This window comes from Thrips palmi, unplaced genomic scaffold, assembly GCF_012932325.1.
Source record: "Thrips palmi isolate BJ-2018 unplaced genomic scaffold, TpBJ-2018v1 HiC_scaffold_16, whole genome shotgun sequence".
NCBI lineage: Eukaryota > Metazoa > Arthropoda > Insecta > Thysanoptera > Thripidae > Thrips > Thrips palmi.
In genome coordinates this window covers 10,927,535-10,946,702 of record NW_023144625.1, presented here as the reverse complement: position 1 = coordinate 10,946,702, position 19,168 = coordinate 10,927,535, and the positions used below count along the sequence as shown (strand labels likewise).

General features: G+C 42.4%; 5 protein-coding genes across 10 annotated transcripts; 2 read left to right on the top strand and 3 right to left on the bottom strand.

Moving 5' to 3' along the window:
* Nucleotides 1-841: 841 nt before the first annotated feature.
* On the bottom strand, nucleotides 842-2,531 carry LOC117642368. Its single transcript, XM_034380458.1, has 7 exons — nucleotides 2,464-2,531; nucleotides 2,126-2,290; nucleotides 1,792-1,989; nucleotides 1,590-1,706; nucleotides 1,352-1,514; nucleotides 1,141-1,274; nucleotides 842-1,041 (listed from the first exon to the last, which is right to left on the bottom strand). Exons 1-7 carry the CDS (start codon nucleotides 2,522-2,524, stop codon nucleotides 932-934), a joined length of 948 nt encoding a protein of 315 aa, XP_034236349.1. The 5' UTR covers nucleotides 2,525-2,531; the 3' UTR covers nucleotides 842-931.
* Nucleotides 2,532-3,229: 698 nt separating this feature from the next.
* LOC117642878 (zinc finger SWIM domain-containing protein 7-like) lies at nucleotides 3,230-4,771 on the top strand. Of its 2 annotated transcripts, none has more exons than XM_034381492.1 (3): nucleotides 3,230-3,402; nucleotides 3,477-3,604; nucleotides 3,684-4,771. In XM_034381492.1, exons 1-3 carry the CDS (start codon nucleotides 3,312-3,314, stop codon nucleotides 3,918-3,920), a joined length of 456 nt encoding a protein of 151 aa, XP_034237383.1. In that variant the 5' UTR covers nucleotides 3,230-3,311; the 3' UTR covers nucleotides 3,921-4,771. The 2 variants fall into 2 exon arrangements, with proteins under 2 accessions (XP_034237383.1, XP_034237382.1); XM_034381491.1 differs by having other exon boundaries at nucleotides 3,669-4,771.
* Nucleotides 3,984-10,408, bottom strand: LOC117642876 (merlin). Of its 4 annotated transcripts, none has more exons than XM_034381487.1 (12): nucleotides 10,283-10,381; nucleotides 9,754-9,883; nucleotides 9,390-9,601; nucleotides 9,077-9,304; nucleotides 8,775-8,984; nucleotides 8,594-8,700; nucleotides 8,335-8,464; nucleotides 8,120-8,251; nucleotides 7,787-8,032; nucleotides 7,215-7,645; nucleotides 6,595-6,754; nucleotides 3,984-6,502 (listed from the first exon to the last, which is right to left on the bottom strand). In XM_034381487.1, the coding sequence occupies exons 1-12, from the start codon at nucleotides 10,379-10,381 to the stop codon at nucleotides 6,452-6,454; spliced, it is 2,136 nt and encodes a 711-aa protein (XP_034237378.1). In that variant the 3' UTR covers nucleotides 3,984-6,451. The 4 variants fall into 4 exon arrangements, with proteins under 4 accessions (XP_034237378.1, XP_034237379.1, XP_034237380.1 ...); XM_034381488.1 differs by having other exon boundaries at nucleotides 7,215-7,642; XM_034381489.1 differs by lacking the exon at nucleotides 9,754-9,883 and having other exon boundaries at nucleotides 10,283-10,408.
* Nucleotides 10,409-10,591: 183 nt separating this feature from the next.
* On the top strand, nucleotides 10,592-12,628 carry LOC117642875 (PCI domain-containing protein 2). The gene is made up of 8 exons (XM_034381486.1): nucleotides 10,592-10,753; nucleotides 10,929-10,970; nucleotides 11,051-11,172; nucleotides 11,242-11,508; nucleotides 11,580-11,797; nucleotides 11,875-11,975; nucleotides 12,059-12,258; nucleotides 12,337-12,628. Exons 1-8 carry the CDS (start codon nucleotides 10,718-10,720, stop codon nucleotides 12,548-12,550), a joined length of 1,200 nt encoding a protein of 399 aa, XP_034237377.1. The 5' UTR covers nucleotides 10,592-10,717; the 3' UTR covers nucleotides 12,551-12,628.
* Nucleotides 12,624-19,025, bottom strand: LOC117642873 (mRNA (2'-O-methyladenosine-N(6)-)-methyltransferase). Of its 2 annotated transcripts, XM_034381482.1 has the most exons (10): nucleotides 18,870-19,025; nucleotides 17,879-18,200; nucleotides 17,619-17,759; nucleotides 17,408-17,541; nucleotides 17,174-17,328; nucleotides 16,605-17,096; nucleotides 16,338-16,510; nucleotides 15,930-16,249; nucleotides 15,570-15,839; nucleotides 15,234-15,498 (listed from the first exon to the last, which is right to left on the bottom strand). In XM_034381482.1, exons 2-10 carry the CDS (start codon nucleotides 18,119-18,121, stop codon nucleotides 15,234-15,236), a joined length of 2,193 nt encoding a protein of 730 aa, XP_034237373.1. In that variant the 5' UTR covers nucleotides 18,122-18,200; nucleotides 18,870-19,025. The 2 variants fall into 2 exon arrangements, with proteins under 2 accessions (XP_034237374.1, XP_034237373.1); XM_034381483.1 differs by lacking the exon at nucleotides 18,870-19,025 and having other exon boundaries at nucleotides 12,624-15,498; nucleotides 17,879-18,121.
* Nucleotides 19,026-19,168: the final 143 nt, after the last annotated feature.

Sequence of the window (19,168 nt, the reverse complement as noted above, 5' to 3'; positions counted from 1 at the left end):
GCCTGCTGGCAATTGCACCTAGAGCGAGCTTAGCGCGAAGCGGCGGCGGCGCGGCCCAGAGGCTGTTCAGTGAACGGCATTGGCTGGCGTTGACGGCGGCAAGCTACAACCAGTGAGAGAGACAGAGACAGCAGAGTCCGCGCGTGGGAGCGCGGGCTGGCGTGCTGGCTTGCTGGCGTGCTGGCGTATGCCGGCGCGGGCCGCGGGGAACGCCTGCGAGGTGGGCAGTGCCGCCACGCGGCGCTGCGGTGCGGGACTGCATCGCGCGGCTCGCAGGCGCTCTCAGCGTGTCTCAGCCCCGGCCAGCGATTCCGAAGAAGCGTTCCGTCGCTTTGTCTCTCTCGCACCCCTCACAGAACGCCCTGTAGGCGCGACAGAGATGGAGAGAGTGACGCAACGACAACGACCCTTCGGCGTGAGCCTGCAGGGACAGCTGGGAGCGGCGCCGCCTGGAAGCAGGCCAGAGAGCGTCCCTGCCAGCCTCGCTGCCAGCGCCCCCGTCACACGTGGTGGGTACCCCCTCTTCCTCAACCCCTTCCCCCCTCCTTCCCCTCAGCCAGCACCTGTCGAGGAGAAGATTCGTAGACAAACTTACGGAGGTAGGCAACTGACTCACCCTTGTTGTGACTCACCTCGCCTCAGCATGGGGGAAGGGAGGGGGAGGACGACGCCCCCCCCCTCCCCCGGGTGTCCCTGAAACGTTCCTGGGGCAAAAAAATCGCGGGAAGGCCTGGCGCTACACGCACACGCCCCTCCGCCTCTTTCCCCCTCTCGAACCGCCCATGGGCGCGGCGCCAGCGGGCCAGCGGCGGAACAGAGTCGCGTCATTCAGTGGCATTGGTCGAGTCGAATTTCTGTTTTATTGGCGGGCGGCGTTGGGCAGGTCTCGGGCCAGGTCTCGGCCAGGTTCCCCCGCCACGGCGCCACGGCACTAGGGGCAGGCCGTGGGCTGGCAGTTGTGTGTTTCCGGGTAGCAGACCTCGCAGCGCACGTTGTAGGTCCCCGGCAGGCACTCGTACGTGGCGAACAGCCCGCCGCTGTCTGCAACACGGACACGCAGCGCCGCAGCGGCACACTGCAGTGCACTGCAGCAGAGTGACGGAGACACGCGGCAATCCAGTCCCCTCTCGTCGCACTCACGGTACAGGTCGTTGTCCCTGAAGCTGAGCACCTTGGTGGCGATCACGTCCTTGTCGCACGAGCAGTCCCTCATGGTGGAGGACACGGTGTGCACGTAGCCGAACTCGTCGCAGAAGTCGATCACGATGTTCGGCCTAACAGCGAATCACGTTCGGTTGGAATGTTGTTGTTGTTGTTGTTGTTGTCGCCGCCGCGTCCTTGCCGCCCTTACCTGAACGGCGCGGCCTGCCTGCCCATGACCGCGCTGCCGTTGTGCGCGCCGGCGTCGTGGGCGACGTGGGCGTCGTCGTGGGCCTCGGCCGAGGACGTCGTGGACGCCGACGAGGCCATGGCCGGGGCCGCCGATCCTGGTTTACCAGCGCTGCGGCCGTGTCCTGGATGCGAGCAAGGATTGAAATGGACCCAGTACGTCGACGAGGAGCAGCCAATGCTGCGCGTGCTGCGCGTACCAGGCGTCGAGCTGTGCTCCTCGGCGTCGCCGCGGTCGCCGGGCCCCGCGGACGCTGGCGACGCTGGGGATGCGTGCCGCCGCACCCGGTTGCTGCTCGGGGACTCGCCCCCCAGACCTGGAACCGCGAGCGGGACCGCAGGCCGCAGCGTGAGTCGGCGGAGCGACCGGGCAGTTCGGGCAGACATCGGGCTCCTACCTACCGCGGCCGGCGCCACCCTCGGGGGCCACGCACTCCCACCGGTGTCGGCCCTTGTGCATGACGCAGGTGCACAGGAAGGGGGCCTGCATGGCGTAGGAGCGCTGCCCAGGGAGGCACAGCTCGGGGAAGTGGCCCACCTGCTTCTTGGTCTCCACCGCCTCGTCGTCCTTGGAGCTGTCGATGATGAGGCGGCCGGACGCTGCGGAAGGCCTTCAACGCTAGACTCCTTGAGTCCTTGTAGCCCCAACCCACTTCACCACTACCCCCACACCCTACGCCACTGCCCACGCCACTGCCCCCACTTCTTCCCCTTCCCCCGCTTCGGCGATTCGCACCTGCGCTGAGGCGAGCCTTGCAGAACTTGTTGATGTTGATGCGCCGGCCGCTGCGGTCGCACAGCAGCATGTCCTTGGCCTCGTACACCCACTGCTTGCCCAGCTCGTAACACGGCTCGTCGAAGATCTCCGCCGACGCCGGCGCCACGCCCCACAGCACCGCGCCTTGACGAAACGGGGCTGTCAGCGGCTCGGCTCATTCCGAAGTAGTGCTTAGCTCTGTCTCTCTCGCACTCGCGGGGCGTCCCGCAGGCAGAGGCGCGAGAGAGACACAGCGACTGTTCGGAATGACCCCCGTGTTTACAGCGGGATGATAAGGCCGTCGTCCGCCACAGTACCTGCTGCAAGCACGGCGACGGCGGCGAGCTTGGCGAGCCGGTGCAGGCCTGGGCCGCCCATGTCGCCGGCCCCGGGCCGACTGCCCCCGGGCGCGCCTTGACGCGGACCCGCGTCGCGCACCATTAACACTGCCGGCGATACGGACTGGCACTGGGACCGGCACTGGGGCCGGCACCGGGACCGGCACCCCGACGACGGGGACCTCCGCACGGACGGACACCCACGCGGTCAGCGGCGGCGGCTGCGCAGCGGGAGCCCCCATCACCCCATCCCCACACGCACACACGCACGGCGTGTACTGCGCGGTGTGCGAGGCTGCGATGTGCGCGTCGCCGGCCATGGAGCGGACTTCCCTGGTGTCTCCCGGCCTTTCCGCTGTGGCAGCTCAACAACATCAAACAAGAACATCACTCTCCTCTCCGACAAACTCGCCGTCAGAAATTTCCCTCTCTTTCCCCTCATCGGGCACCGGCGTAGGTGGCTACACTGCATAAAACACTGTTTATATCGTTTATCTGTTCAAACCTCTCAGGGACCGTTTCCGGTTCCGGTAGTTGCCTCCCCACACCGACAACATTACAACGTAACAGTTCAACGTTTGGAACGAGTTATCGCAGAACCAAATTTGTTATCAATCTCATGAATATTTTCTCAGAGGCTTAGTGGACCCTCCGACTTGCACCAATTTCCAACCAATTCGGCGTTTAAGAATTTCAAACACTACATTTTCAGCTATCAGGTTGGTTCCTATCCGGTGGCAAGAGCGGCGCCAAAACAGTCGTCTGCTATTTGTTATTGTTTGCTCTTTGACAAAATTTTCTGAGAGATTAAGACCTCTGCAGGCATTATGCAAAATTCTGTTCGTAAAACAGTTATTCCCTTCGTTACAAATGATTTTTTCTGTGAAATTGAGCGTATATACAATGAGGATGGGAAAAGTAAGTAATTAACCTATTGATCATCATTGATAGCAAGCATTGTTAATATTTCAGTGTTTTCTTTCTCTTTGCAGTCAGCGACGAATCCTTGTTGGCTCTGCATGCAGTGTTTGGGCCACCTTTAGAACGCGCACTTGAAATGCTTGAAAAAGAGTGTGTTACTTTGTTGACTACTCCCAATGACACTCGACAAGCATTGCAGGTAACTTTCGTCGCAAATATTTACCATTTTGGTTTAGAATGCAATTATTTTTAGTTTGAAACAGTGTTTACATCTACAGGTGTCAGGGGGTAAAGGTGAACTCTATACCTTGTTCCCTTACATCAACTTCTGCCCATGCCTTGCATTTGCTCATCAAGTTGCCATATCCCAGACTCACATTACTTGCAAGCATGTTCTAGCTGCACGCTTGTCTCAAATCATGGGTCGTACTATTCGGAAAGAGGCAACACCTGAAGAAGTTGCACGTATCTTATGTGCGTCGGCACATGCAGATAAAGGTGCGACATATCTGTGATAATTCTAGTGTTTGTTGTTTGAAGTGGATATTGTAAATTTGTAATGGAATAACTCCTTAATGTAAAAACAATCACATTTTAATTGAAAAAGCACCACTCCTCAAAAGTGGATGACAGACTTGAAACTTACATGATGGTGCCATTGTGGAATTCAAGTTTTAGTATCAGTTATTGCTTAGTTGACAAATTGCGAACTTCAAGAAATACTGACATCTTCATGTTTCTGGTTTACTGCACCATAAAGGGACGAATGCTACACAACAAGATTAATTAGTGAAGTGCTATCAAGTTCTTAACTTTGCCCTCCGCAACTGACTCTGCCATGAAATTGAAGAATTGTTGGCATTTGAATAGAGTACTAATTACTTCTGAGTTTGCAGCTTTGGTAACAGTTTTTCTTTTCTTGTGAGCGCCTCTGTAAAATAGCCATGGTGGAATTGTTAAGTTTGGTGAACAGTACAGGGGAAGCATTCTGATTTTGGTGCAAGCACATAGTGTTTTCCAGCAAAAATAAAAAAAGATTAAAAGTTCAATGACGTAGCAACTATTGTTTCCAAACAACCAGAGTTGCTCTCCCTGACCTCACCTAACTAAAGAACAAGTCAACCAAAAGCTTAGAGAGGTAAGACTTTATCCAATACAACCAATGACTTGTTAAAGATATTTTTCTTCTAAACTCTAAAATTTTTAATTACAACCGCTCCGTTTAAAGACTGACAACAAAGTCAAAAAGGCACATTTGCGTTATTGACTGAGGACTGAGAAATAGGAAAGTGGCTCAAACTAAGCGGTCTATGTCTTCATTGTTCACACAATAATACTTGTAACCAATAAAATCAAGATAGAAATGTTTCTTGTTTCCAATTTTATCTACTGTATTATGAAAATATTGTCATTTGATTGTTGTACATTGTTACTGTTTTAAAAAATCCTGCATTCAAATTTCATATCACAAAATTAAAGCATGATTAAAGTCATAAAACTGAACATGATAAAGAATTTTGAGATTCAGTTTTACTACATAGGTCCACAAAAAATTATTTTTTTAAAACAGTAAAACTTAAAAAAATACAACTTACAATCATAGCTACACTGAGAAATAGTAGGAACGCTAAAACTTAGCCAAATTTAGCTCAGCCACAAGCCCAAGCATACTATGGTGAAATTGAGCGATCATAGTCATTTGCACAAATTATCAAACAACTAAGAAGAAAAAGGAAATGAAACTGTATTAGCTCTCGCATGAAATGACTTGTGAAGTGATGCTTAACTAATAAATAAGAATGATAATATCGATTTGTTATGGCGAAACACCGTTGCCGGCGAATCTATCGCCGGCGCGAGGCGACAGATAATTACTTGCTGGGTAAAACCGTCAAATGTTGAAAGTCAAATAAAAGGTACATGTTTTCTGACTTCCCTCTGACAATACACTGTGCTACCAAAGGCCCCTTTACTTTACCATGTCTGAGGCCACGACATTGCCCGATGCCGGTGCCTATGCACCTTTCATGTTGCCAGCCTAGGCGGTCTGATGGCCTAGACCATTCCAGAAGTACTCCGCCCCCCCCCTTTTTTTCTAATTGACTTCCTTCATTTGCTAGTTTTACCCGCCACATCTGAAATCCACCGAGCACCGGCCGCAACTGTCCAGTCTACAAAAATTCATGAGGCTTCCGTCGCAATCAGAGGGCGATTGAGGTCTTTTTGTCATGAACAGATACATAGTAAAAAGCATTGGAGGTGAAATTGGAACTGACAACTTCATACTAATTAAATAATAAATTACAGATATGGACAAAGCACTCAAAAAGTGACATAGCAGCAGACTTAATTAAATGTTAAGCTTCCACCCCGGGCTTTGGAGCATCTATTGCTCCGAGGTTTATCATCAGAAAAATTACAATAAAAAATAATTTGGCACAAACAATTTCTTGACTATAAAAATGACACTAAAGATGAAGAATTAACAACATGTTCTTATGTACATCATTACATAAATACAAAGATTTGATAAAATAATAAATGTTGCAAATATAGAGTTAATTTATGCTGAGGATGATGTCTACAATGATAAAATGACCAATCAAACAGTGACACATTATTGGATGACAGCAGAGAGTAAAATGACACAGCACAATGCAAGAAAATTACACTAACTTGTAGTTAAAAATCCAATAACAGAGCCTCTAAAAGCAAGTAATCAGTCTTCTTACTCACCTCATATACCTACATTAAAAATAGAACAAAAGGCACTTGTGCTTAGATTCAAAGGGATGCCTTACATAAACCAGGTAACTGGACCAGCAGTCACCAATTTAAAAAGAGAAAAAAAAGGTTTCCTTGTTAAAATGGAAGTACAAATGAAATGATGTTGATAAAAATGAATACAAACAATGATTTGAGTAATGAACCATCCATATCACTTTGGATGAGAACCAGGAGGAAGGAACACAAACTTTGTATCAAGGATGAATAGGTATGGTGCACAATGACAGGATGTTTCAGTTGTTAACATATTGAGGTACTCTTACAGCTCCTCGAAGAAAGCCACTCGTGCTTTGGTTGATCCTGATTTCACCTAGAACAAATCCAGATAGATTACAACTACATCAAGAGAGAGAAAGAGAAAAAGAAAGGCAGAAATGCAAAAATTTTTGGAAGCACTAGTACCTTGCGTAGAGTGGAATACTTGTTCTCTCCAAGCCGCAGTTGCTCCTGGTGGAGAGCATCCATCTGACTCTGTTTCTCTCCGACCTTGAGAACTTCGATCTCGCATCGAAGTTCCCGTAGTTGGTTCTGCAAATGTTTGCTTTTCTCCAAATAGTCCACTCTGCAAATGAAAATGGTTTTTGGAGACCACTTAAAATGTAATATTTGCAGAAGTTTTCCAATCAAATGGATGAACTAATATTATGCAGGTGGCGTCATCCTACACAATCTATACGAGAATCATTTTACTGTACTGCTGTTACAACTTGAAATTTTGGATTTAAAAAAAAATTAAGACAAAACTGTTTGAATTGGAAATTTGAAGATAAATATGGCTTGAAAGGAGAAGATTCAATACCCTACAAAGATTAGCTACATGAAGATGAGGAAAGGCATGCAGATTAAACAGATAGGTAGATAAAAAATCTTAGGATGGCTTTTAGCTTAGCTAAGGTTAACTATATGGACAATCTTAACATCATCCTTGGAATACTCTCTGATGAGTTCAATCATCAAGAGTAAATAACAAGAAAATGGACATGCAAAACTGAAGTTGAAAATACGTGTTAATCTGAGCCCACCTCTCCTTTTCAATCTCGAGTGAGAGCTGTTCCATGTCTTGATCAGCTGCCAGGTCGTAGGCTGGAAGCTCAGAGGGCATCTCAGATCCGGGCATGTCCCCAGGCACACCGCCACACATGTCTCCCACACAAGGCTCTCCAAGCTGCAAGGCCTGAAGGTCCGCAGCCAGCTGGGGCGTTAATCCTTGCGATAGTCCTTGTGACAACCCTGGTGAGAGGCCTGAGCAGAGCCCCGGGGAGAGTCCAGGTGACAATGCAGGGGAGAGTCCCGGGGACAAACCAGGAGAGATCCCTGGAGAGAGCCCAGGAGCCAGGCCCAGTCCACTCATGGGCTGAGAGAGTTGAGACAGCTGGGATAGCTGAGAGAGTTGTGACAGGGACTGTGACTGCGACATCCCTCCACCAATGCCACTGCCAGCATCGTATTGCTGCTGGCATGAACCCAAACGCAACCAAACACCTTAGTCAAGTTCATCTACTGATCATGCACATCTTTGCTAACAATGAGGTGCAGTACCAGACAAAAGATAATAAGTAGAAAAAGTAGAAAGTTTCCTCACTAGAGTGCTTACCAGTGGAGTAGGAGAATGAGTGGGATGAGGTACTTGTTGGAGGGCAGAAGGGGACGGACTTGCTGTGCGGGATAAGAATTGTAACAGTTTCTCTTTGGCCTGTTTTTCCGCTATGCGTGCTTTAAGTAACTCATCTTTTAAACGGTCTGCCTCTGCAGCACGCCTTTCTGATTCATCTACAAGTCTTGCAGTCAAACGTTCAGCTTCTTGAGTCTTCCTTTCTAAATGAACCTTTTCCTCCTCTGTCTGAAATTTTTTTTTTCACACCTTTATACTTTGTACTAAACATAATTGGACCTGAATACAAAGAAATGATGAGATAAAGATACGTACTTTCATGGCTGTTACTCTTATGCGGTTAATTTCCTGTTCTGCTTTAGCTGCTTTCTGGCTGAGTAACATTGCCTCCTCTTCAGCCACGCGAGACTTTTCTGCCAGGAGATCTGCAGTTTGTTCTGAACGCCTCTGAAAATAAAAAGGAAACAATTCAAAGTTAGTAACACGAAACAGAGCACTGTATTTCTAGTGGGGATGTAAATGCTGCATACAAGAGCCTCGTTGGCTAGTCGCATCTCTTCTTGGTACTGCAATAATTTCTGTTCCATTACAGCCTTTTCTCTTTCAGCTGCTTCACGTAATTGTTTCTCACGGGCTAGTTTATTACGTTCAACTTGTCTTCTGCAAATATACAGAAGAAAAATCATGAAACAAGAAATAACAGTTACTCCATATCAGTCTTCTAGAAAGACTTATACTGTAAATGCAAGCTATAGTTAAGAGATTTAAAAATGGTAATGTCTGCTTCACCTTGATTTCTCTTCCTTTGCTTGAGCTTTCATTTGCTGAACTTCCATCGTATCTGGCTTTCTTCTTCTCATAAATAAATCATGGTTTCCAATGCAAAGGTCTAGTATCTACAGAATCAAATGGAATATGATTAGTTGCCCTCAACATAATAAGCAAAATAAAGGAGAGCAATAAGACTTACCAATTTGTTCATACGAGCTTTCTGCGACAGGAATATGAAGTTAGGGGATGACTTTTCAACAGGTTTTATCACAAATTTTTTATCATCAAAAGAAATGTGTCTTATTTCAGACCATGTAAAAGTTGTTTTAGGAGTTAATTTATTTTCTTTTTCATATATATTCAGTCCCAAAGCAGTCACCCCCAACCAAAGTTCGGTGTCTTTTTTATTCTGCATTCAAAAGGTTTTGAGTGAGTAGGCTAGTACATATAATCACGGATAATAAGTTAAAATACCATAAAATGTTAGGTACAATAGCTTACTGTAATAGGGAAGTAATTTACTCCATACATATCCAAATCCTGAGCAATTTTTAGATACTCCATTTCTGCTTCATCTCGGGACATCCCTCTGTGGTCAGCATACCAAACTTTAATTCTCTCTTCCCACATGTCTTGTGTCATCTGATATTGATCAATAACTCTTTGGGGAAGTAAATTGTCTTTTGACAAAGTTCCTGGTTTGTAGGTGAGTTCATCATGATCACCGTACTGACAACATTCATTAATGTGGCCATTAATTTAAAATGATTATTTGTTAAGGTAAACTAGCACATACATACACATAGATACACACCTTAGCTTGAACAGCATACGATGCCAAAAGAACAGAAGCCTCTGGAGGGCAATATATGTCCATAGACAAAATGGCCTGCTTGACTTGAAGAAAAAAGAGGTGCTGGGTGACTTCTTGAACAAGTTCTTCAGCAACATCCTCAGGGTAGAGTTTTCCAAGGAACATAAAGGGTGTGGCAGGTTGATTGCTGGGATTAATGCCTTGGTCTTGCACTGAAAAATAAAACAAAAATATTAAGGCATTGTAAAGAAATGAAAACAGAGGTCTTAACTAAAATCAAATCAATTGAAGCAAAATCAACCATCCAGCCATTACTGAAATCCATAAAAATTGATGAAAGCTCTACCAGCCTCAGCCACCTCACCCTTTTTGTCCAGTTTGAGCCAGCTGATAAATCCCTTGGAATCTTCGTACTGGAGGCCAAAGTACCAAGTTTCTCTCAAGCCAATTGTTCGGCATACTAAATCAAACAAATCTCTTCCCGTTGCATGCCACTAGAAAGCCAAAAAATGAATGTAAGTACAAAACATAATTTAGCATACCTACATGCAACATTTAAAATGCAAACAACATCGTGCAACAACATGATCCATATAATCATCACAGACTCGAAAATATTACTGCTACGCTAAATATTTAAGCACGAAGTTATATAATTAGACAAATAATTTCTAATACAAAAGTACAGGAATAAAAAACAAGCAGTAAATAATGTAAAGAAACATTCACTGCAGGACAATTTCCAAAACTTAAAAAACAGAACTTTAAGAGCTACTACGAAATCGCTCGTCATAAAGGTCTAACATAGACACTAAACTAATGAACAACATTTGTTGATCCTACAATAAAAATGACAATAACATTGGGTAAACTAAGTAAAATAATCAACTAACCTCCAAATCAAATTCAAGTTCTGCATCTAAAGTACAAACTTTGACCGGAAAAGATTTGAGAGACTTCTTGCGTCTGAAAGGTGGCATTCTGTACTTCATTTTCAGCGGCAGATCACAAAAAGACACAGGTCCATCTTGATTTCTACCAAAATTTATTTAACATGTTACAATGCATCAAAATGCGACGTTCTTTGATCCTTGATAGTCAAATCATTTGTTTGATTTAAAGGTGTGTTCAATAGACCGAGCCATGAGCCATGCCCATGCCACAGCCTTGGAAGGAAGGTAGGTCGACACTGGTCGTTTTGAAGATTGGGTTCTAGTACAGCTCACACTGGAGCATACCCACTCAAGCGCACCGGTCTGTTCAAAAAAAGTTCAGTGAAAACAACAGTGGTAGCAAGTGTTGTTATGATCTACTGATCCACTGTTTAAATGGCCCATTTTACAATTAACCAATATCTCGATGAGGTAATCTTAAAATTCAAATAAACCACCTGTCATTAAACTTACTTTGTTATCCCTTAGCAAAATATCTTGTGGTTGACAGGTTATGATTACTTGTGATACATGGTTTGATAATGAATAATTTACACACTACGGCGTTTATTGCAAATATTTCTGCATAATTTTTTTTTTTTTTTAGGTCTCTAATGCCTGGAACAGCAGAAATAATGTCAAGTTGTCTGTAGGTGTTTGAACAAAGTAACTTTCCGATATCTCTTTATTTTTTTGGTCTCGTTGATTGACATGATTTTTTTTATTTAGAATGTACTGTCCTTACGGCATGCCCATGCATTAAGTTCAAAGCTTCAAATTCCAGCAGGAACAAGGGAAGTTGAAAGGCTTCGTCTGTCGCCACTAGATGAAGTGGTTGTAGCTCACCTAAGGTCAGCTATTCTACAACACCCAATTTATTTTCTTTGGTACAAGTTAACCATACCTCTTTTTTTCTGCAGAGTGATTTGGGCTTTAAATGTACCTGACTATGCTGAAGCTTACCGTTGTCAATCAGCTTTGGTTCTCACCTTTGCCCGCATGTTGCAATCATGTCGAGATGACAATTGGTTGCTGAAAGCTATGTTCACTGTATGCCTTGATCTGAGATTGTTGGCCATTCAAGCTGACAAACACAACTCGTCAAAAGGATTTGGAAAATCCATAGAAGCTTTAGAGAAAGCTGCAGAATGCTTGATGGCATGTTTCAGAGTTTGTGCAGCTGATAAGTAAGTTTCATGAATTTTGTTTGGAATTATTTTATAGTTGAAGTATCTACTGCACTTTGTATATCCTAAAGCCGAGCTTCTAATGAAGACACCAAGAAGTGGGGCATGATGTCCTTGGTCAACCAACTATTCAAGGTTTATTTTGGAATCAACAAATTAAATCTTTGTAAGCCCCTCATCAGAGCGATAGATTCCTCTCCACTTAAAGACCGTTTTCCTGTCAGCCAGCAAGTAACATACAGATACTATGTGGGCCGTAAAGCTATGTTTGACAGCAATTACAAGTCAGGTAAATGTGATACTGTCTGATTTTGTGTGTTTATGACCTGTAATTACTCCAGTACCAAAGCTTTTTTTCTTTGCTAGCTGGTGACTATCTCACTTATGCATTTGAAAGATGTCATAAACAATCAAAGAGAAACAAGAGACTTATTCTCATCTATTTGGTGCCCATAAAAATGATCTTGGTATGTGTATTCTTGAACCCTTTTAATTTACACATGCTCCTTTTCTAATGTAAATTTACCTGATGTTTATTATTATTTAACAGGGATACATGCCACAGAGAAATCTTCTTGAAAAGTATGACCTCCTTCAATTTTGGGACTTAGTTCAAGGAGTACAATCAGGGGATGTAAGACGTTTGAATGTCGCAATGCAGCACCACCAGAAGTTTTTTGTGCAATGTGGTATTTACCTTCTCTTAGAGAAATTGAAAGTTATTGCATACCGCAACTTGTTTAAGAAAGTGTAAGTTTCCCTACCTCAAACCTATGTCCTTCTTACTTACTATGTTACAAATTTATAATAAGTTAATTTCCATTTTAGTTACCTGCTTTTGAGGACACATCAAATCCCTATGGATGCTCTTCTTTGCGCCCTGCGAATGATGGATATAGAAGACATAGACTTAGCTGAAACACAGTGTATTGTTGCCAACCTAATCTACGAAGGCAAAATCAAGGGCTACATCTCACATCAGCATCAGAAGCTTGTGGTCAGCAAACAAAATCCATTTCCTCCTCTCAGTTCCTTGGAGTGAAGACAATGTATGCGTGTGGACAAGCAAACACAAGATAAGGTGCAATGGGGTGGAAAAATAAAACTTCAACTAGAACCATTTTCAAAATTTACTTTTGATAATTTTAGTTTTTGAACATCTTTGTACATGTGTAAGGTATCAATATTTACAGGCTATGACATTAGTAAATAAAACATTCAAAAGAATTACTCAGTAAATGCAGTTTTGTTTTGAAACAAAAACAAGTTGATGTTCAATGCATTTATAATTCAGGTACAACAAACATGGAGCAATTATGACCCAATGAAAGAGTGGGAAAGACAATAATGCAAGTGCCAATGAACAGAAAGTCTGAAATTCAGCTTCCTTAGATGAAGAGAAAAGAGAAAGCAGATTGAGAGACACATGATATTGATCCAGAAATAAATAAATGAAAGGTGTGGTGCATCAGCAAAGCCACCTCGACTCAAAACAAACAGGAAGTTATAAAAACATATTCAGTACTTCAATGCTTATAGGATCAATTTAAAAATTGATAACCAATGTCAATGCTTGAGCCCTGAGCTACACTGTGATCACTTAGTTGACATCAGCCACAATGTTTGAGATTAGGAAACTATGGGAATTTCTAGAGTTGGCCAGAATTGTGTGATGTTAAATCCCTCAGGAAGTGAACAAAATCTATCTTATCATTGCAACCAGCATTATTGGTGTTCAAAGCTAGCAAAAGGGCTATTTTAAAACACTTTTTTTTTTGTCTCCACAAGTCTATTTACAAATCTAACTTGCTTAATGCCACAAAGAAGAATAAAAAGGACTTCATGAAAAGAGAGAGCAGGATGAAGAAAGGGGAAAACATGAAAACTAAAAGACAGGACAATCAAAATAAAGAGTAAATTGTCACCAAAAGAATTTTAGAGCCTGGAGAGCGGTGCAGTTCAAGAGAAACTGCATCAGGACATTTTCAAATATGGCACATAAAACTCAAATGAAAAAGTTAATCATGTTTAAAATGTAATCCAGTCTTAGTGGTGTACTGCATTTACTTAAATTCCATGACACATCACAATGGTTAAGTATTTTGTCAAAATAACAAAGAAGTACAGAATGCAACCTAAACTCTTGACTGAAATGCAAAATATGAGATATCACAGAACAGAAAACTCAAAATGTGCCTATTGAATTCAAGTAAACACAGTAGTAATTTTAAATCATTAATTACAAACTACATTTTAATTCATGACCAGAAAAGCATGTAATAGGGATTTTGAAAATAAAATATTTTAAGTTAAATGTCTTCTGGACTTTTTTTTTTTCTGGTTTTCACAGTACAACAAAACCAGCCATCACCAGCTCCCAAAATTAAAAATCACTGTAAGACAATGGCTCAAATAAATACTTCATAAATTTCTCTGCAGAGATGATAAAATTCTGTCTCAATAAAACTCTAAATATACAGTATATACAGAATTTTGTCACTGAATGAGAAGACAAGAGACAATGAAAGTGCGAGAAAGAGACCTGCACAATTTCATGATTACATCAACCAAAAATTAAATATGAGAGATGCCTTAGTTGATTGATGGAGACAAGCACCAAAAAGTTTCTAAAGTTACAATAAATAGCAAATAAATTCAGAGCCAAAGTTACATCCTAATTTAGAGTTCTGGTAATAAGCCTACTGTGCTACCTACTCAATTTGAGTACAGCACTACAGTGCTCAGTTGGCCTAAAGCTAAAACATTTATGTGTGGCTCAACATTATAAAATACTGTACACGGCTTTTGCCAAATCACAGCACACCCATTTAAAAAACAAAAATTGATACACTGTTGTAAGCTGCATATACACAACTATGTATACCACATAACTTGAGTCCCTGTAACATTCAAGTGATTTACACCATTTATAACATACCAATAGAAATATATCAAACAATATCACTTAAGAATATACTTCAAACTACTGCAATGTTATGAGGATACAACCAACATATAACAAGTACAGGGAAATGACTGATTACATAGAGAACGTAAAAATAGTCCAAAAGTTAAAAACAAAACTTGTATAGGTCTAGGGACTGGTAACAAGCTCCAAAATCAAGTAACCGTTCTAATTTTAAAATCTGTTTAGGGAAATAGAAGAGGAAAGATTCATACATCCTTGGATATAAACTAAAAGCTCTACATTAAGGTTGTCTTCAATTAAAGTAATTAAGATTCACATTCCCTTGAAAATACACTTGAAATATTTCTGAAGGTAACACACTCTCAACCTACATTATTGACATTCATCATACAACTAAGATTACCTTGCAAATATTTCATAGTGCAACATCATGGATCAGGTCAATCTGACACTTCAAGTATGCTGGGTACTATAGAAATAGATTTCAGAAAGCAATGAACAAAGATTAACAATATAATTTTTCATTCCCTTGCTCAAGCAATAACAGTAACAGACTGTTTAAAAATAATCTATTTAAAAACAAGAATTTTGTTTTTCACACTTCAATGTTTTGGTCCTCTTGCTTTTCAGATACAGTGTTAGAGCACATAGCAGTTGACTTGTTGACATCAACCTCGTCCGATTCGGGGCATTCATTTGCCAAAGAGTCTGGGGTCTCTGTTGTTTCGCGCTTCGGGTTGTCTGACTGCTGATTGGAAAAGTGACTCCCCTCCGCAGGGGAGTCTTGACTCCTTTGTCAGACTGGTGATTCTATTGGTGCTTTTTCAGGAGGAGTGTGAGGGTTTAGTGCAGCAGGAGCTAACTGAGCAGGTGCATTTTCGGATGCTGCTCTGTGAGGAGAGAGCAACTCTTGTCTGTCTCTTTCACGCTCTCTCCCAGGCCTAAAAGCTTCAAGGAGTGCTTCTACTCTTTCTTCGGAGGGGCCCCATTGCTGGAAGCCAGCAGCGTTTTGAAGCCACACCACCATAGTACCATGAGGACATTTGATGTTCAGCTCACTCCTGTGTTGAAAAGAAAGGTTAAGCTGAATTTCTGCAATCTAAAACATAGTCACCTGTGAGGATGTACATACTTTGGAACTAAGTGTTGATAACCATGGCGGTACTCATGCTCAGAACCTGGCACAACCACCTGTTTTCTCTTAAAATGGCTGGCCTCCAGCTTTAAAAGAGCATTGGGGGCAGGATCTCGCCAATCCGGAATGAAAACAACGAATGACAACGGTTCTGCAGAATCTGACAGCACTCTCTCCATGTGGTTCACCATAGCCTCCATCAATTCTTCACTGAAGGGAGGGTTGGCAGCAAATGATCCACTAACAGGTTTGAAATCTAGGAAAGGTCTGAAAAAGTATTTGAATTATTGGTGGGCAAGTTCCAGCCGTAATATAGAAACAAGGATCTGAGTAACAAGATGAAAGTAAAAGACTCACCCTCTTGACCCAAAGTAAGTATCAGTGTCAGCAAATGCTGAACAGTACTGACGGAAATAGCAGTTGAGAGGAGACGCAAAACATTCGAATGTCACATGAAACGTGCGGTGTAGGGATTCCATAACAGTGATGGGAAGAGCTCCTTGGGTAGCTTGGCCTTCATAGGCTCCATTACTGGAGCTTGACGAGTTTGAGGAACTACTTGAGGAGGGAGCAGTGTAGCCAAGGAATGTATTGTATCTCTTCAGGAGACTCCAAACTCGGGGCAAAAACATTTCAAATTTCTTGTCATCAAAGCAATTATATCTATACAACTGCTCCTAAAATAAAAATTGAGAAAGATATAATATTTATATTAAGTAAAAAAAAATTAATTGAAACAACAAATCCAACCAAAATATAACTAACCAGTTTTTGCAAATGTGTGTGGTTGATAGTGACAGTATCACCTTGAAAGCGCAACATAGTTTGCTCTCTTTCGGGCAGATAATCAATATGGGGAAGCCTTGGACAGTTTACTGAAAATTGCACAGCATAACAAAGCACCTTCCTCAAATTGGGCATTTGTACAGGTGCAACAACTGGAACAAAAAAAAGCAAAAGATATGCCATTAATTAAAATGGTGACAATCATGTACTACCAACCAATGTTCCAGTGGGGCGCTTAAAATATACCTTGAATGCCTTGTTCCCTTAACAAGTCTCTGTGTTTTTCCTTCACTTTCTTAGCATATTCAGCAGATAAATTATAAATTTTCTGACAAATCCCTTCAACAGATCCTTTTACTGCTTCAGCAAGATGGGGCTGGCATTGTCTTTTAAGGTGATTCAACCTTTCCTGAAAATCTTCATACGTAGCACCCACTGTTCTCCTTAACCACTGAAAAGTGTCTTCAGCTTGCCATTTAACAATTTTTCTACTTTCAGCTGATGGATTTCGATCTATCATTTTCTTGGCTGCTTCGGCATATCTTGATAATTGTTTACGAGCATCACCAGTAAACTTCGGCCTTACTAACTTGAGGGGAATGTCATTCATTATTTCCTTGTACATACACATTGAGATCTCTGGAAAACAGTGGGAAGGCAACAGGGGGTCGCTTCCTGTGTCCAAAACTTTCCGCTCCATAATCCAACGGTTGAATGAATCTTTGGGTGCATCGATTGCTAATAAAATGAAAACATAGATTTAAGTAGGTATGAAGCCGTCAACAACCAACAAAGAATGGATTTTAAGTACTTACATTCTCGAGAGTGACAAAGTTCCTGGTAACATTGCCTCAACTTCATTAAAAAACTGCAGCGATATGCTTCAATCTCAGGATGAGAATGAAATAATGTTGATAATTGTCTTTCGTAAATAACAACATTTGTAGGAACCTCAAGGTCCCAAGGACCACTGCAAACAAGAAAACAGACAATTGAAGCCAAATGCATATAATCGCTACCAAAAATTTTATTGCAAAATATACACTCACGGTAAAATCATTATCTTTTTGGTAGGTGGCGCACCAACTCCCTCTTCCGATGACCTTCTTTTCAGACCCATATTATGGTTGGGGCCATTTGTGGGAGGCCCACAGATTCCCAGAGGATCAGTGATAGGATCGAACTTAAACAAGAAAGGAAGACAATGAAACAGACGCTGTAGAGGAAAGAATTCGTGTGCAATTATTTGTGTCAACTTACTTGATGCTGTTTGGGCATAGGCATCTCCCACATCGATTCATTAGTATTTCTATTAAAAAAGTACGGCCTATTTTCTCTTTTGCTCCAACATCTGTCCCAACCTTGCTGAACTAGTTCCATAGGAAGTTGCATGGGCGTATTCTAAAGCAAAGCAGAAAATTTGTAGACAAATTTGTAGAAAAATTAAAAACTTTTCACCTCTTTTTTTTTTTTTTTTTTTAATGAAAGAGAGCAGAAAAAAATTATATTTGAAGACTTACTGCTGACATTGGCACAACCGCTGGACTCTCCGGCATTTTCATTGGCATGTGTACAGCCATGCTTGGCGGCAGAGGCAGACCCATGGCGGGTTGCGGCGCATCATGAGGCATAGTATGCATCGGATGAGGATGAGGCATCGGTGCAGCATGGACAGGATGGGCAAGGGGAGCAGATTGATGCAATGCATCCCATGTAGAAGTGGTCGCCATTGTTGTGGCCAACTCTGGCTTCACTTCATTCATGTTGATTACAGGCGGCAAATGCCGCTCCCGTTGAATTACGTCAATCCTGGCTTTTAAGGAAAACTTCACACAAAGGCAACTGAAACAGATGACAGGAATTTTTTAGAAAGATGGGAGCAAGAGACTAGATTTATCAAACAAGAATGACAGATAAATCAACCTTCAATGGTAGGAAAGATCAAAATTTGCTTAACATATCACTCTAAATAAATTTTGATAGTACAGAGCAAATAATTTTTTGGTGGTGTTTTAAGAAAAGTGAATGCATTTTCAACTAGTTTCTCACATAGGAATAACGAAAAGACCATACAAAATGAGTTGCAGACCAAAATAATATTAATAGTAGATTAAACAAAGTCTAACAAACTTGAATGAAAGACTCGTAGAAAAAAATTGATTGAAAGTGGTCTGACAGAAATAAAACCGTGAACAGTCTACTGTAACAGAAAATAAGGCGACAAAATGATGATGTTTGACAATAGTTTGTTTGCCAACACATGCAGCAGACAATGAGTTAACAATAACATAAGACTAACTGAAATACTCAATGATTTTCAGCGAATGGTTTATTGTTTGAACAAGTGGTTGATTTAGGACAGTTAGGATCGAATTCGAACATTTATGTATGTTTCTAAAAGGGAAAGATTAACTGTAAAATCTGAGAGGAGTCTTGGCTTTATCAACAAATGAAGCCCTTTCGGTCCAAATCTTGCACAAAAAATTATGCACAATGCTGCACTATACTTACTGATAGGGTTTAATAACATAATTACGGCAAAACTGTCGCTGCAAATGGCATTAATTCATGATTTTCTTGACACGAATCGACGCAATTCATCCGATGATGACGCCATTTGCTCTCTGATCGGCTTGAGAGTGCGTTCCTTCAGGAGAATGTTTGCATTGCGTCTCGTGACGCAGTGTGGTCACACTGGTCAAAGTGCGTCTGCTGCGGTGGCCGACAGAGCGCAGCACTCGATGGCTTGTTTGGGCTCTACGGTGAAATGGCGCGAACGTGCGCTCAACTTTCGCGTTTGAACCAGAAAA